This window comes from Muscardinus avellanarius (assembly GCF_963383645.1).
Source record: "Muscardinus avellanarius genome assembly, chromosome: 14".
Taxonomy (NCBI): domain Eukaryota; kingdom Metazoa; phylum Chordata; class Mammalia; order Rodentia; family Gliridae; genus Muscardinus; species Muscardinus avellanarius.
Genome location: NC_137800.1, coordinates 25,174,274 through 25,190,392, shown reverse-complemented (window position 1 = coordinate 25,190,392; position 16,119 = coordinate 25,174,274). Strand labels below are relative to the sequence as shown.

The 16,119-nt window shown below is 40.4% G+C and overlaps 1 protein-coding gene across 1 annotated transcript in view; it reads right to left on the bottom strand.

Moving 5' to 3' along the window:
- The window catches only part of GALNTL6 (polypeptide N-acetylgalactosaminyltransferase like 6), a gene marked incomplete at both ends in the record, with an annotated part of 1,089,171 nt that overhangs the window by 71,651 nt on the left and 1,001,401 nt on the right, over positions 1-16,119 (bottom strand). The window contains one exon of the mRNA XM_080710675.1: positions 7,346-7,567. Within this exon, the coding sequence (XP_080566801.1) occupies positions 7,346-7,567 (222 nt within the window). The remainder of the gene's footprint in view (positions 1-7,345; positions 7,568-16,119) is intronic.

Below are 16,119 nucleotides of genomic sequence, written 5' to 3'. Positions count from 1 at the left end.
TTGTGTCTACGGATTGCTCATATTTCATATTGGGTCTAATTCACAGCAGATTTCTTTTTTTCCCCTTTTTTGTGGGGGTTGGGTGGGGATGGGATGAGTCTCTGTCTTTCCAAACAGGAGTATCCTGGCGTGTTTGTGAGGCTCTCCCAGGCTACAGCTGCATTAGCCTGGCTTGTGTTCCCATGGTCCTTACTTGTGTCTGATTGTCTATTTGTACTGGTCCTCACTCAGCTTGGGGCCTGTGGGAAGTCTTTGAATTTCACTGCTAATTTTAATAATTGATTGTTTTTGATTTTGGTCTATAGAAGGTCTTCTTTCAGGGATGAATACTTGTGATTGGTTTTTGAGTCCTCTCCTAATAAGCCTCCCCACTCTTTTTTTTTTCCTACCAATTTCTCATCTCTGTTGGTCTCACACAAGGTCTGCTGCTGTCTAGTGTTTAGGTTACACTAACCCATGCTCTAGAGAACTCGAGAGATTCCTTGTCATCAGTTTTATTCAAGATGATAACCATGTCTTTTTTTTCTTTTTTGCTATCCTAAATGTTCTGTGTAGTCTGTATGATTAAATAAAATTATGTTGCTGCCCCATTTTTAGCATCAGAAATCCCTGTATACTTCATAGCAAGAATATTATAAAAATGTAGCTGTTATTAAATGTACATGGTATTCATAAATTTGTACAATTAAATTGTAATTAATCTGGGTGTGGTGGTACATGCCTGTAATCACAGTATGTGGGAAGCTGAGACAGAAGGATCTCAGGTGTGAGGCAAGTTTTAGCAACCAGGTGGTATCCTATTAAAAAAAAAAATCATGAACTTATGACTAGCTTTAAAATTTCATTTATTCCTGTCATTTGAGCCAGAAAAAGTTTGTATTTATGTGTAGAGACATGTATCAAATACCTATGTTAAAAATAAAATAAGCTGGGCGTGGTGGCGCATGCTTGTAATCCCAGCATTCAGGAGGCTGAGACCGGAGGATCACGGTTCGCAGACAGCCTCAGCTACTTAGTGAGGCCCTCTGCAACTCAGTGAGACCCAGTTTCAAAATAAAGAATAAAAAATAGGGCGGGGGCTGTAGCTTGGAGGTCAAATGCCTCTGGGTTCCATCCCCAGACCCACCAAAAAAATAAGTAAATAAATAAAAGAAACAATAAGAAACAACAAAAACTTGTGTGTGTGTGTGTGTGTGTGTGTGTGTGTGTGTGCGCACGCGCGCGTGCGTGTGTGTGTATGCCACAGAGAATAAGAAAAATAAATTTGTTAGCTCCGAAGCACCTCTCAATCCATTATGACTTGAATCAGATTGCTACCTAAGATGTCCAATTTTGTCATCTGAGACTATGGATGGGACTAAAATCATGTTTGCTGTAAGGCACTTGAAGTTTGTCTTCATAGTTCTGTCTCAATTTTTAAAACATATACTAAGATTTGAAAAGATAAGGCAATGCTTTGTGTGTCCTAACATTTTTCTTTACCTCCTTTTGGCACTCCAGAGAGATGAATTAGCACGGTCTACCAGCATTGTCTCTGCCCGAGAAAATAAAACGACGTATTGAGTCAAGTCTAATACATTCAGAATGACAAATTCTCTTTGAATGACTGCCTAATTTAAAGATCTGGTTTGATGATATATAGCATTTGAATAGTAGAGACTATTTTCTGTGTAGATGTCAAGGGAACAACAGAATAATCTCAGTTTGTAGCTTTACCATGTACAAGACCCAGTGGCAGGGGAACTGGGGAAAGTTGGCCTTGGCTTGTCCCGGGAAGGCTGGAGAGCTTTGCTCGCTGGGCAGAAAGCACAAGTTCCTACACATCCATCACACATCCATCACACGTTCAATGCATTCACATTGAATTTGTTTGAAAATGGCGGCAATATCACATTACGAGATGGTCTTTTAGATAATGTACCTCCTACTGTTGACCTTCTCTTTCCTGTCAGTGATATGGAGAAATTTGAAAAGCCCTGTGCATCATGAGAACATTAAAAGAAAGAGGAAGCAAGCAGGTTAAAAGGAGCCAAGAGCAGCAGCCTGAAACAGAAGGAGCTGGAGTTATGGAGGGTGCCTGTCTTCGTGAATATCCCGCAATTCAGGGCGACATTCATTGTGGATGCATTTAAATAAGTTGCGAAAGTAAGTTCGGCATCAGGATGAATTTTGAAAATAAAGATTTTTAAAAAGTTTTGCACAATTGTAAGATGACAAATGGATGTGCCAAGATTGGCACATTGAGGACAGTATGCAGACACGTTTTAAAAGAATTTATGGCACTGTTTGGAAAAGACACCTTTGTCTATTTTACATCTTTTATTCCCTCTTACACATGATAGTTAGAATTCTGCAGAACTCTTCTTCCTGGACTATAAAGGAGGACTATAAACGACTTTAGCAAATTCATGAATCCTAAAAAGGGGAAAGGATAAGAAAGAGAAAAATAATAGGGAATTCATTTTCTTTTATTCAGCATCTTGACACCAAAAGAGACATTCCGTATGTGAGTGGTTTAAGAATAGGTTCCCACTTTAGACTTGTTCTTACCCTCCCCAACACAGCACCTTAGAAAAGCACACTGCTTCTATTTGTACAGCACTAAGAGCTCTCTGGGCTCCATCACCTCCCAACTTCACACACTACTCTTGTGTACCAGAAGATGAATTGACTTTTAGAAGGTACTTCTTTATCAGATGTGACTCTTCTTCCTTCCTTCCTTCCTTCCTTCCTTCCTTCCTTCCTTCCTTCCCCCTTCTGTCTTTCTTCTCTTCCTTTTTTTTTCTTTCCTTTTGCAGTACTGAGGATCAAACCAAAGCCTCATACATGCTAGACAAGTGCTCTATCATTGAGTTATATTCCCAGTCCTTTTTATTTTATTTTAAAACAAGCTCTCACTAAGGTGCCCAGGCTGGCCTCCAATTTGCCATCCTCTGAGTGGCTGGGCTGGCAAGTGTGCACTGCCCTCACCTGGTCCAGATGTGGCTTCCATCTCTTCTGCCTGCTTTTTCAGTAAGAAGCTGGTAGGGAGAGTTGGAAATTGCTTGATCAGAGACTTTTTGCTTTTGGATTTCTCCTCCTTTCCCTTAGAATGACAGACAAGATATTTTGGATTGTAGACTTGACAGTCCGTCAGAATCAGTTACCAGAGCTTCCTTATACAAACTGGCCTCCTGGTCCAGCTTTCCAAAAGGTGGGCTCTGGCCAATGAGAGAGTGGTATAGAGGCCCGCTTTCCCCCCTGAGAGACAGAATGAGGCCTCAGTGTACTCTGTGTTGGCCTCAGATACAGAGGCGTGTGGCAGAGCTGTGAAGAGGGGAGGTCAATAGAACACCAGCCAGGACCCTTCATTCATGTACCATTCATTCAGACAACACACATTTATTAAGCACCTATTATAAGCCAGGCACTATTCCTTGCTGAGAGAAAAATCTGTTGAATTAGCCAAAGAATTTGTTGAGTTGCCTAACAATTCATTGCAACACAACAAACCAACACAATCCTTGTGTCACGGGGCTTGCTGTCTAGTGGGGGAGATAAATATGGAACCTGGTAAGTACAGCAGAGAGCTTGATATATTGTGATGGATGCCAAGAAGAAAAGGGGGTTAGAGAGAACATAAATGTGCGCGTGTGCATGCACGTGGATTGTAGCAGTGTTAAATAGGACCACAAGGGAAGGCCCTACTGAGAAGAGGGTTTATTTGAGTGAGGATCTGGAGGAAGTGATGGAAGGAGCTTTAGAGTTTCTGGAGCTTGGGGATTCCAAGTATTGGGAGGAGTTATTGCAAAAATCCTGCAGTGGGATTGTGCTTGGTTTCTTTGAGGAATGTCAGCCAGGCCCATTGTTCCAGAGAATAGTAGGCCAGGGCTCATAAACTCTGAAGTTGGAAATCATTTAGGATCTTTTTTTTTTTTGGATAATAGATATTGAGCCCAGCAGGGGCATTCTATCTCTGAGCTATATCACCAGCTCTATTTTAATTTTTTTTAATTTTTATTTTGAAGCAGGTTCTTGCTAAATGTAAAAACTGCTAAGAGTCTCAGTAAGTTGCCAAGGCTGATCTTGAACCTGCAATCCTTCTGTCTCAGCCTCCCAAGTACTGGTATTACAGGCGTGCACCACCATGCCTGTCTCATTTAGGATATTTGACTTTTGCCCGGAGAGAGGTCGTAGCCTGTGAAAAGCTTTAAGTGAACAAGTGACCTCACCTCTCATTTTCAGTGGACTGTGTTGAGAATAAACTTCAGCAGGGAAAAGCAGAGGCAGGGAGATAAGCTAAGAAACAGGTGCAGCAACGCAGCTGGACCTATTTCGGGAACTGAGCGACAGTTTATAGGCTGTTTATGGTCTGTAACATCCTCTTTGTGAACTGAGTTCTACCTACCAGAGCCAAAAATTGCCTCAGCCCTGCAACTGTTTACCTAGAGTCAGGCTGGCGCGGAGAAGCAGTGGAAAGTTGTTCCAAGCACAAGTGCATAAAATGGCGAGTTGCCCCGCTTCTTGGCACAGATCGCCTGTGAAGAATTCCTGCCTTTATTGATGGGGGCTTGTGGCTCCTTCGGAGAATTACTAGAGAAGAACCAGAGTCAACGTTTTCCTTTTCGCTTTCTTTCTAAAACAGCAACTGATCTATTCCATTTGTTTGCCTGTTCTACAGTTAAGTGTATAGGAAAGCAAAGAGGCCTCTCATATACTGGATTAGGACCTGGGACCAAAGAGGGACTTGAGTGAAAAAACCTGGTGCGGAAAGCCTGTGGTTCAGCGAGTATTACTGTACAGACATCTATCACTTAGCTCCATGAATAGACCATTGTTGTGGTAAGTGTACAATGTTAACAGAAGCAACAGCTAGGTGAAGGGCATCTGTGACCGTTCTATGCTACTTTTGCAATGTTTCTACAAATAAAAAATTTAAGAAATTAAATAAAATTTTAAAGATAATTTAAAATTAAAAGCATCCTTCCACTTCTGAAAGGGAAAAGATATCAGGTAAGTATGAAAGTTTTGAAAGTTTTCTTTCCATAGAGTAATGTGGCCTACAGATAGATTGTGCACTTTTAGTCTTTTAAAATCTCTCTCAAGAGGTATTCTGTTTCTGGGCATGGTGGTGCATGCCTGTAAGCCTAGTACTTGGGAAGCTGAGAAATTGCAGGTTCTAAGCCAGCCTCAGCAATTTTAGTGAGGATCTGTCTCAATATTTAAAGCAAAAACAAAAGCAAAACAGGGGGTATAGCTCAGAGGTAAAATGGCCCTGGGTTCAAACCCCAGTACAAAAAAAAAATAAAAATAAAAAAGATTATTATTACCCAGCATACAGCTGGAACATACTCTCTCTGTTTCCATCACTTAAGCTGCATTTAAAATTCTTCACTTGCCTCCTGAGTTAATATTCAGGATTCGCTTTTTCTCTCTGGCATCTACTCTGTCTGGGGAATAGTAAAAGTTTTCCAAGCTCTTTATGAGTGCAAAACCTTGTCTGTTGCCTGTTGATTTCGTTTCTTTCTTGCCTTCCTCCAGTTTCTGTTTCATCTTTGCTCTGCACCCATATTTTCACTGAATAAATGTAATTCAACATGACTGGCCTTTGACTATATTCCCATTTTATTTCTCCCTAAACCTAAATTACAACTTTCATTTGTTTACTCTTTTGAAGCATTTGGGAATAGAAATTATCTATCATCTTAAAAACAAAATTCTGCTGGGCGTGGTGGTGCACTTTTGTAATCCCAGCATTTGAGAGGCTGACACAGGAGGATCGCAGTCTGTGGATAGCTACTTAATGAGGCCTTTTACAACTCAGCGAGACTCTGTTTCAAAATAAGGAATAAAAAATAGGGCTGGGGGTGTAGCTAGGAGGTAGAATGTCCCTGGGTTCCATCCCCAGTACTGGAAAAAAAAAATTCTGATGTTAGCATTTGATTGTTTAAACCAGAAATACCACATGTGCTGTGTTTTTAGGCAGGTGACATGAAGTGCCAGGCAATCTGGTGTAGTTGGGTAAAAACACACTGGCCTACTTCACGGGGTCTTGCAAATGGTTCTTATTTCGATTATTCCTGGGAGGTTGTATCTTTTTTAGAACTTCAATGAAGGCTTTGATTCCATTTCCAAACAAGCAGCCTTATAAATACAGATTACGGGTAGTCAGGTGATGTGGAGAGATGCGGCTAGGTGCACTTTGAAATAGTGACTTGATGGGAATGAAAATTTAGGTTTTCACTTAAGGCCGAAAAAATATGGATGCGATTTTAACCCAGCATCGAATCACCAAAATGATACTGTGGGGTCTTCAAGTGTATTTCTCAGTTATTTGGCAGAACAGCATCTAAATCATCGTAGAAAGCTGGCCAGCAAACTCTTACCCAAAAACTTTAGAAAGGAGCCCTCCACTTAATGGGGAGCAAATGACTTTGCTTTCTCATGCCATAGACTAAGAAAGTTCTTCCTGGTGCTTACAATTAAATTTCTACTGTTATGAATCAAGTCTATGACAGCTAAATTCGTACAAGTGAACTAATGATACTGATATTCCACAGGGAGGTTTTAATGAAGTGTTTTAAGATGCAAAGGATAAGCAAAGCCAAGTAATCTGAAGGTGTCAGGATCACTTAACACATAGAGGGAAAACCAGAAAGATGAAACACAGGGTGATGGCCATGACTCTTCTTCCTATCTTCCTACCTGAGGTGTTTCCAATGGAGAGAATTTTCTTCTCAGACCCTCTCAGCAAAACACACCATCCACCTGTGCATGGCTGAACACATTTTCTACAGGGAGCAGGGTCAGCTCCCCTCAAGCATGATGCCTGATACTCTGGTCTGTTCTCCCTTGCGTGTAGCTATTGAAAGGTTGGAGTGGGGCTAGTGCTGACAGCCACCCCAGCCTGCATCTCCCCTTGAAATCCTCTGCTAAAAGCAGGTTGAAGTATTAGAATAAAGCCACCCTATCTGATTTTCGGCTTTGCCTTAGTGCTCTTTTCCCTGGGGAAAGGCTACAGTAACAGTATGGAATGAAAAGAAACCTAGTACAATAGTCTTGTTTCATATAAAAACTTTTTAAACTTTGAGACCTGGGGCGGTTTAGCCCTTTCCATTTTAGATCACAAAGTGAAATCAAATGGAAGAATTCAAAGGCAGAAAGGTTAGTGTGTCTTTAAGGAAGTGCTGTGGCTCCTGCCCGTTTCAGTCTTTGTATTATGGCAATGCTTGACTTCATGATTCTGCATAATGCACCCTGTTTAGGAAAAAAGACCAAGGACCTCGTAGTCCCTCCCACCACCCAAAGCCAGGAGAGTTGGACATGTTCTGTTCTCACAGGTAAAAGCAGAAGCAGGTCTCCTCACCTCCCCCCAGGCCGCAGGTGGGGGCTCCACCGGAGGGTAGTATTTGGGCACGTCCCAGGCCACCGCAGCCATGAACCACTTGAAGTCCTTGCACTTGAGCTGCCTGCGCAGCTCCTTCTGGGCAGAGATGTCCCCCGTGGAGAGGTGCCTGTACTCGGGTCGTCGCTGGTAAATGTACTCAGCAAATTCATCCATCCAGGTCTCAGCCACCCGCTTCAGGTTCTGTGTGGCAGAAAAAAAAAGAAAGAAAGCAAGAAAAACATTGTTTATTGGCTTATACTCTCAAAGGGTGGTTTTAGTTGCACCAGAAAATGAAAAGAGAAAAATAAATCAGACAACCTCAGGCAACCCTGGTTGGTGGCTTATTAGCAATGAGTTTTCATAACGGCAAAAAGCACTGTATGATTAGCCTCTGGCTCTGGGAATATTCTGATTCTGGCATGGAGTTCAATTGCCAGTTGGGTAATTAATTTATCAGAGCCAGGAAAGAATCTATTCATAATTATATCAACTTTCTCCATCTTGTTGTTATTCCATTATTATAATTAAAAAATTTTAATATAGAACTAAAGTTATTGAAACTGGAGAGAATGAAGTTCTTCTTAGGCATCAAATTGCTTAACGTATTTCAAGAAACAGACATAATAGATAGAACAAGTACAAAGAAGCTGTTATGTTATTCTTTATTTTGATACTGGGGCTTGTACTCTACCTCTGAGCTACATTCCCAACGCTTTTTATTTTTTATTTTGAAACAGGGTCTCCCTAAGTTTCTGAGGGTCTTGCTAAGTTATTGAGGCTGGCCTCGAAACCTCAATCCTCCTATCTCAGTTTCCCAAGTATTGAGATTATAGGCATGTACCACCATGCCCGACAAGAAGCTATTAGTTTATTTCCTCCCAGCTACAGAGAGATAACCCAACATTGCCAAGTTCAAAATCTTGTGTTTCGATATTACGATATGAATACCAATCAGAATTTAGCAATTTACTGCATGACTGATGAGTAGGACTAAGGGAAGCAATGGGGAGCCTGTCTTCTCTACAGATGTTTCCCTGAGTGCAGGCAGTGGAAGTTTGGTGGTAGGGAAGTAAGAACACTCCTCGGGAGAAGAAGAGTGTGTGGGTTCAGAGTAAGAGACTCAGCCCTTCTCTCAGGTTTGGGGTTGACAGCAGTTCAGCCCATCTGTCCGTTTTGGGTCTCAGTTCTTCACTTGAGAATGGCAGCTGCAGTAAGTATCTACAGTGTGGGAGTGGTCGTAGGAGTAAGGTCATAGCTATAAACTGCTTAGAATGGTAATCGGCAAACAATAAGTACTATGAAAAATAGAACTATTGTTAGTGTCAATAGAGAGAGTGCAGGACTAGACATGGGAGGACTGGGTATTGGGCTTGGCCATGTGTGGCTCAGCTGTTTCTATCACCTTTGAGAAGAGCTTTGGTGGAGAAGAGATGCTCTCTGGTATCCCTTCAAGTGCTATGGTGCTAAGTGGTCAAGAGAACAACTGCATTTTTCTAGACGATAACTGTTTTGATGCCTTCAGCTCTACGTGCATCTTCAAACATGTCTATCCCATAGACACCAGCTCTTCCTATTTCCAGTTTAAGTTTCTTATTTAAGTGCTTGGAGGGTATGACCATTGACCCATTCTAGCTTCTCCTTTGCACTTAGAAGACAGAATGACCACAATCGCTGGGAACTTCAATAAGATCCAAACATAAGTAACTAATGTAAAAAAGAGTGATATTTAGGAAAATGACACTCTCTTAAAAATTCTATAGAGCCCTGATTGAGGCCTGGAACCATACCCAGAGGTCTGCTGGATTTGGAATAACAGTGATATCTTATTCCTACTGGGAGTGTATATTCTCCCTCAGTGTCTTGCAATGGACTTCCCCCTGTCTGCCCTGGTCCCTGTTCCACACCCTCCATCGACTTCTTGGTTACTTTCGGTGGATGGTGGTCACAATGGAGGGCTCAGGTTAATAGAGCAGGATGGAGAAAAGCAGAGACACGAAGACTGCTCTGATTTCTTCCTTGCCTCTCTTCCTTCCTTTCTAAGAGACCTGATGCATATCCCCCATATGATCAGCTATGACACCACTCCTGGGAAACTTTACAAAGGGACTGAAATCAGAATATTATAGTAATACATGCATATCTATGTTTATAGCAGCACAATTCACAATAGCCAAATCATGAAACCAATCAAGGTGTTCACAGATGAATGGATTACAAAATCACAGAATACATACATAATGGGATTCTACTCAGCAATAAAGAACAAAATTGTTTCATTTGCAGAAAAATGGATGGACCTGAAGAATATTATGTTAAGTGAGATTAGCCCATCGCAAAAAGTGAAAGGTCAGATGTTCTCTCTCATATTTGGACACTAGAGAGTAACCAGAATACAAGCGGGATTTTAGATAATGGATGAGAAATCCTACTGGAGAGGTAGAGGGAGTCTCGGGTAGGGTGGTGGTGGAGGAAAGGGAGAATCTATGAAGGTAACATTTCCACTGATGTTAAGTACATATGTGCAGTTAACACTGCCAACCTCAATGTCAGGTATGGAGAAGGGGAGGGAGCAGGGTGCAGCTGGGGGGAAGCCCATCAAGTACTATGTGCATGTATGTCTCTGCCACTCTGAACTACACTATGGTGTGAGAAAACAGTGCAGCAACAAAAATAGATTACAAAATAAAATAAAATTCCAAGAAAAAAGAGAAACCTGATGGGAGGATAGGGAAGTTCTTTTTTGTTATTATTAACAGAAAATTATTTTAAAATATAAACATAAGTATAATTAACTTTGTGGCATTGGGAGTGGAACCCAGGGGCATTGTACCTCTGAGCTACACCCAGCTCTATTTTTTAGTCTTTTTTATTTCTCAAACAGGGTCTCACTTAGCAAAGGGCCTCGCTAAGTAGCCGAGGCTGTCTGTGAACTGCGATCCTCCAGTCTCCACCTCCCAAATGCTGGGATTACAAGCATGTGCCACCATGCCTGGCTAAATATAATTTTGAATTATAAATATTGCATGTGAAACGCTTATACTAAAAGTTATTTATTTATCTGAAATTTAAACTCAGCTGAACATCTTGTACTTTTATTTGCTAAAATATGGCAACCTTACTTCCAATATACAGAATTTGTATATTCTGTGTGCTCCGCGAGTATTTTCTAATTCATTAAGCAACTCTATGTGCAGAGCTTAGTATTTGTTGATGCTATTGCCAATACACGGCAAATGTTTTGGTTTTGGGGAAATTATTCCAGAGAAGTTTCAAGTAGCTCTCTGCTGAGGAGTCTGCTGTCATACACAGCTGATATAATATAAACATGCAATCCTATTGCTTTTCGGTTTTTAACAGCCAGATCCTGCTGGCCTGCTATCTGTGAAGGGAGCAGGGAGGTAGCCACAGAGCTTAAGGGAACAGCAGGGCTAATTGGTAGCTAGAGGCAAGGGCTCAGCATGGCCCAAATGGACTGTTGAAGGCATAATGCTAACCTCAGTCTGCAATAAGTCGGCGAAGGCCTTCATCTTTGCATATCTAAGCTGGGTTTCAACCAGGTCCAAGTCTGTGTGGATAAGGGAGATTGGGATGGGGGACATCCATCCCATTGAAGTTGGATCCCCCAACTTGAGAAGTGGCTAGCATTGAGGTGATGTAACAGTTTGAGAAATATAGCAACCAGAGCTGAGGAATACATTTAATCATTTGGTGTAGAAAGCAAATAAAGATTTCTTTATTTTAAGAAACTGCAGACCTTCACACATCTTGAATGATAAATGGGATAAAAGCTTTATTCTGAGCACCTTCTGTGTACAAGACATTGATGGCAGGCTCTGTTTGTGTGGCACCCTTCTGTGATTCCTTCTGAATCACAACATGTTCCCCTATTCAACCCAAACTGGTATTAATCTCTGCTTTCTCTGTGTTGCCCAAATATTTGTCAACACATTGAACACATTCTGCTTTATCTGGAGGTCTTTAGCATTCAAGTCCTGTTTTCTTTGCACTATCCAATACTGAATCTTTCCTATATTCTAATCCTCATCAAGTCTTTGAATTGATATTTTCCAAGGAACATTAGATCACATTCCCAGCTCAGTTCATAGGAACAGATTTCCAGCTCTGACTGTTCATCTCGATCATGTTGCATGAGAAAAACAGATGGTTCCATTTTTCCCTGCTGCTTCATGAACCTGCATAAATCTATCCAAATAATAAATAATAATAAATGATAATATAATAACAATAATATAATAATAATTATTTTTGCCATTAACATTTTAGATCCTACTATTTGATTATTCTAAACATGTAACTCCTGTGCAGTTTATCAGCATGTTACTTGGTAGTTGTTTCTCTGGCCATGAGACTGTCCCCAGCATTTGTATTATTTGGGCCACCTTGCTCTATAGCGCGCTTCTATTTCTTTGTGCAGGGAGCTATTAATACATGTGGACCAGCGTGACCTCAATCCGCATGCTGGGCCATGTCAATATTAAACTATTGCATTACGGTGGGTTGAGTAATAGAATTCTCTCTCTGCAGCTCTATATTTTTTAGCACTTACCCAGAGAAACTCGGCATAGCTCGCAGAGCCAATCTCACCCAGAAACAGTTTCTTACTTGTCACAGGCACTCCTACAGCAAGAAATCGCATCGCTGTCCTGTGACTTTAAAATTTCTGCTTTGATTTGAATGCATTTCTTGTCTTCTCTTTGAAGCTTAAGAGGGCTTTAGTGGCTCAGTAGTCCCATCGCAAAGCCCTCTTATCATTGATAATATGATAATGCCATCATGGGTACAGCTCAAAAGAGAATCTCTTGAAGAGAGTCCCAACCTCACAACAATTATTCTGCGGAGCTCTGCTTTTCTCTGATCTGAAGACGGCTTTGAAGTCGGTGGGAAACCTGCAGCACAGGGAGAAGAGGCTAATCCAGCCCTACAAATGAGACTTCTTTGACAAGCAATTTCCCATTCCTTCTTCCCCAAGGCTGTCTGAGCTATTTGTAGGTGGTTACCTGCTTTTGGCTATCTTGAACACGGGTTAGGCTTTCTCTCTGACTGTGTATAGCTATATCACATTTTTGCCTGAAGATTTTGGCTATTTATGATAGTGTTTATGAAAGCATTTAACGTAGACATCAGATATAGGATGGACAAAACAACTCCCCAAATACATGTCAGTCTAACTTTAACAGCCACTATATTGAGAAATAATAGATGTAAAAAACTGCTTACATTTAAATTGTACAATTTGGCACGCTTCGATATTTGTATATATTAGTAAAACCATCACTGCAAGTAAGATAATGAACCTATCTGTCACCTCCAAAGGTTTCCTCTTGTCTCTCTGACAGCTCTTTCCCTGTCTTTTTTCCGTGGCAGCGTGACTATCCCTAGGCAATCAGTGATATGCTTTTTGCCACTATTATTTAATTTATATTTTCTAGGCTTTTATATAAATACTATTAATGGAGCATGTGCCATTTTCGTCTGGCTTCTTTCACTCAGCATATTTATTTTCATTTTTACTCATGTAGTTTTCATATTAATATGTCATGATTTATTTATCCATTTTATTATTGGTGGACATTATGCCTGCCTGTCTTCCTTCCTTCCTTCCTTCCTTCCTTCCTTCCTTCCTTCCTTCCTTCCTTTCTTCCTTCTTTCCTTCCTTCCTTCTATTGCACCCAGGGGCATTCTACTTCTGAGCTACACCCTCAGCTTTTTAAATTTTTGTTTTGAAACAGAGTCTTGCTAGGTTGCTGAGAGTCTTACTAAGTTGTCAAGGCTGGTCTTGAACCTGTGATCATCCTGTCTCAGCCTCCGAAGTACTGGGATTATAGGCACATGCCACCATGACTGGCTAAAAAAATTCCCTGTGTTTCTAAGTGGCTGCTGTGGGGTCCTTAGATCCAATATCATATTTGTTCAGAGCTTAGGCAAACTGTGAAATTTTGTTTTTTTAAACTGTTTTCAGAATTAAAATACAAAAAGCTTCCAGACATTGCAAAGTTACCTAATACCAAGTAGAACGACTTCCTCTTTCTCAACTAGTACTAAAAAGGAGACACATTGGAGCTGGAATTGGAGTTGGAAATAAAATTCTTGCCATGAACTAATAAACTATCAGAAACAAGATGATTGGAATGGAAATGAAATCGCAGCGGCCTCAAGCCCAGTGTCACTGTGCATTCACACATCTCACGGGAAGAAGCTAATTTCACAAAATGAGTCCCTCCTCTCCAGGTGCTCCTGTGGCTTCCTCGCAGGATGGGGTCCTGGGAGGCAGAGTTATGAAGCAGTCAGCCCCGTTCTCTATTGCATCAGTTATGTCTTTGGTTATTGAGGTTATGGTATACCAAAATATTTTAATTTGCTTAAATTTCAGTAGCTTAATTTTGTAGCAGCGGGGACCTATTTGGTCTGGGCAAGATTTCTTCTTTCTGAGTTTCCAGTAGAGTCAGGAATGCAGGAAAACATTTAGTTTAGTTCTAATAGAGATAATGATTAAAAAAAAACAATTAAAAATTCCCTTCGCTCACAAATAGGGCTCACCATGTAGTTTGTTTCCTAAGTGCTTTGCAAAAAGAAAGCTATATAAATGCTAAACAACATAAAGTGTCAAAATGCTCTAGGTTGGAGGGAAAGTAACCCAAAATAAACTGGAGTAGGTAGCTCTGAAATATTCAATAAATCTTTAAATTTCATTAAGGATGACAAAGTAGAGGTACTAATCAATCACGACAGCTAATTATCATGTAAATATTTAGGTCTGCCATCTAAATACTATGTTTACTTTATAAAATATTCCAGGAGGTATAAATAAAAGCTAATTTCAAATTCTGGTCCTTATGTGATAACTTCAAAAATTTTGAATATTTTTCCCAGTTTGGGGTTTGCCTGACTCAATTATATGCTGGGTTTTTTTTTTTTTTTTTCGGTGGTGGTACTGGGGTTTCTGGAAACCCTTATACCGCTGAGCTACACTCCCAGACCTAATTTATATATTTTTTTATTTGGAAACAGGGTCTCTTAAGCCAGCGAGGCTGGCTTGGAACCTGCGTGATCCTCCTGTCTCCGTCTCCCAAGCGCAGGGATTACAAGTGTGCGCCACCATGCCCGACATATGCTCTGTTTTGCATACTAGGAGACATCAAATAATTGATTCGTAAGTCATAGCTGAGTTGAAACTTGGGAAAGTACCAGGAATATTTGAAACAAGTTGAGCAAAATGCCTTAATGTTGCTAAGAACATAGCATCTGTGGAAGCTTTTGGTGAAGAACCATGTAGAACAAATAAATAGTAAGAACCAAACTGAAGGATAGTTTTGAGAGATTTTGTAGAAAATTCTTAAGTTTTAAAATAACAACATCTTAACCTCATATATTTTTTCATGATATCATGACATAGGAAATAGCAGGAGATGTACCTGTCAGTGATTAAATATATGTATATATATGTTATATGTATACACATAGTGATTTTATATAAATAGAAGATATTATATTAGTTTAGTAGAAGATGCTCTATTTCTGTATTATGGCCAAAAGGAAAGAGAAGCAAACTGATGACTGTAGCACGTGAATCATCTTTAGTTCCTTGCCACAAGTATTAGACAGCCCTTTTGCCATTTTTGCTATATTGCAGGAAAAAATTAGAGATGGCTATTGTTTTCAGAGGGATTGATTCTGCACAGAAGCCTTGCCCATTTATGCAGGCCGAGTCTTTGGGGAAGAATTTATCATTTCTGGCTTTCTGGGAGAAAGCCCATGATAGGCCGCCATGTCCCTGAACTCAATGATAGTTTCAAATAAAGCTTCTGAACCCTATCATTTTAAGAGCCATAGAAAAAAGTGCTGACTGCTTTTGATGCCTAAGGTTGTCATGCTACAGCTCTTACTAGCCAGGCAGCTTTATGAGAGTAAGCTGATTCACAGTCATCGGGGAGAAAGGTCAATCTGTAGCAGTGTAGATTTCCCATTCATCACCATTGTCTGTAGCCTTGTTGGTGATTTTATTTTCTAATACCAAACTGGTCATTTTGACCTTGTTAATGCTTTCCCCCAATTGATGTATTTTACTGACATAAACAAGGGAGAATTGTATATGTTAGATTTTGTCTTCTTCCATTTCAGCTATTTCAGATTGGGATTTCTGACACCAAGGTCCACAGTGAATATTCATTAACTGACTTGGGTGATCAGGTAAGTACACAGAAGTCCTCCTCTTCTTCCTCTTCCTCTTCCTCCTCTTTCTCCTCCTCCTCTGTTTCTACTTCCTTTTCTTCCTCTTCTTCCTCTTCCTCTTCCTCCTCTTTCTCCTCCTCCTCATCTTTCTCCTCCTCCTTATGCCTTGACCCACCTCCATCAATTTCAGGAGTCTGAGATGTTATGAAATAAGTAGAACTGGATGTTGCCAGGGAGCTGGCCCTGGAAAAAGGCCTAAAATAAGTATATTAAGAAGTCCTTTCATTGCTGATAGAGGGAAGCCGACATTATTCCTCAGACCCCAGACTGAGCCTGCCTACTCATAGAATAAAATAGTCATTGGAAATCTTCAAGGGTCATTCTGTTCAGTTAAGAAACCCGAAGTAAATAGTCAAGAATATCGTAACTTGCTTGTAGATTTGTGTCGCTTACAGGATCACTAAGCATAATCTACTAATATAAAACATATATCACTACACAGATAAAATAACAAATCATCACATATATAATAATAAATATACAGCTATATGCTATATAGGACA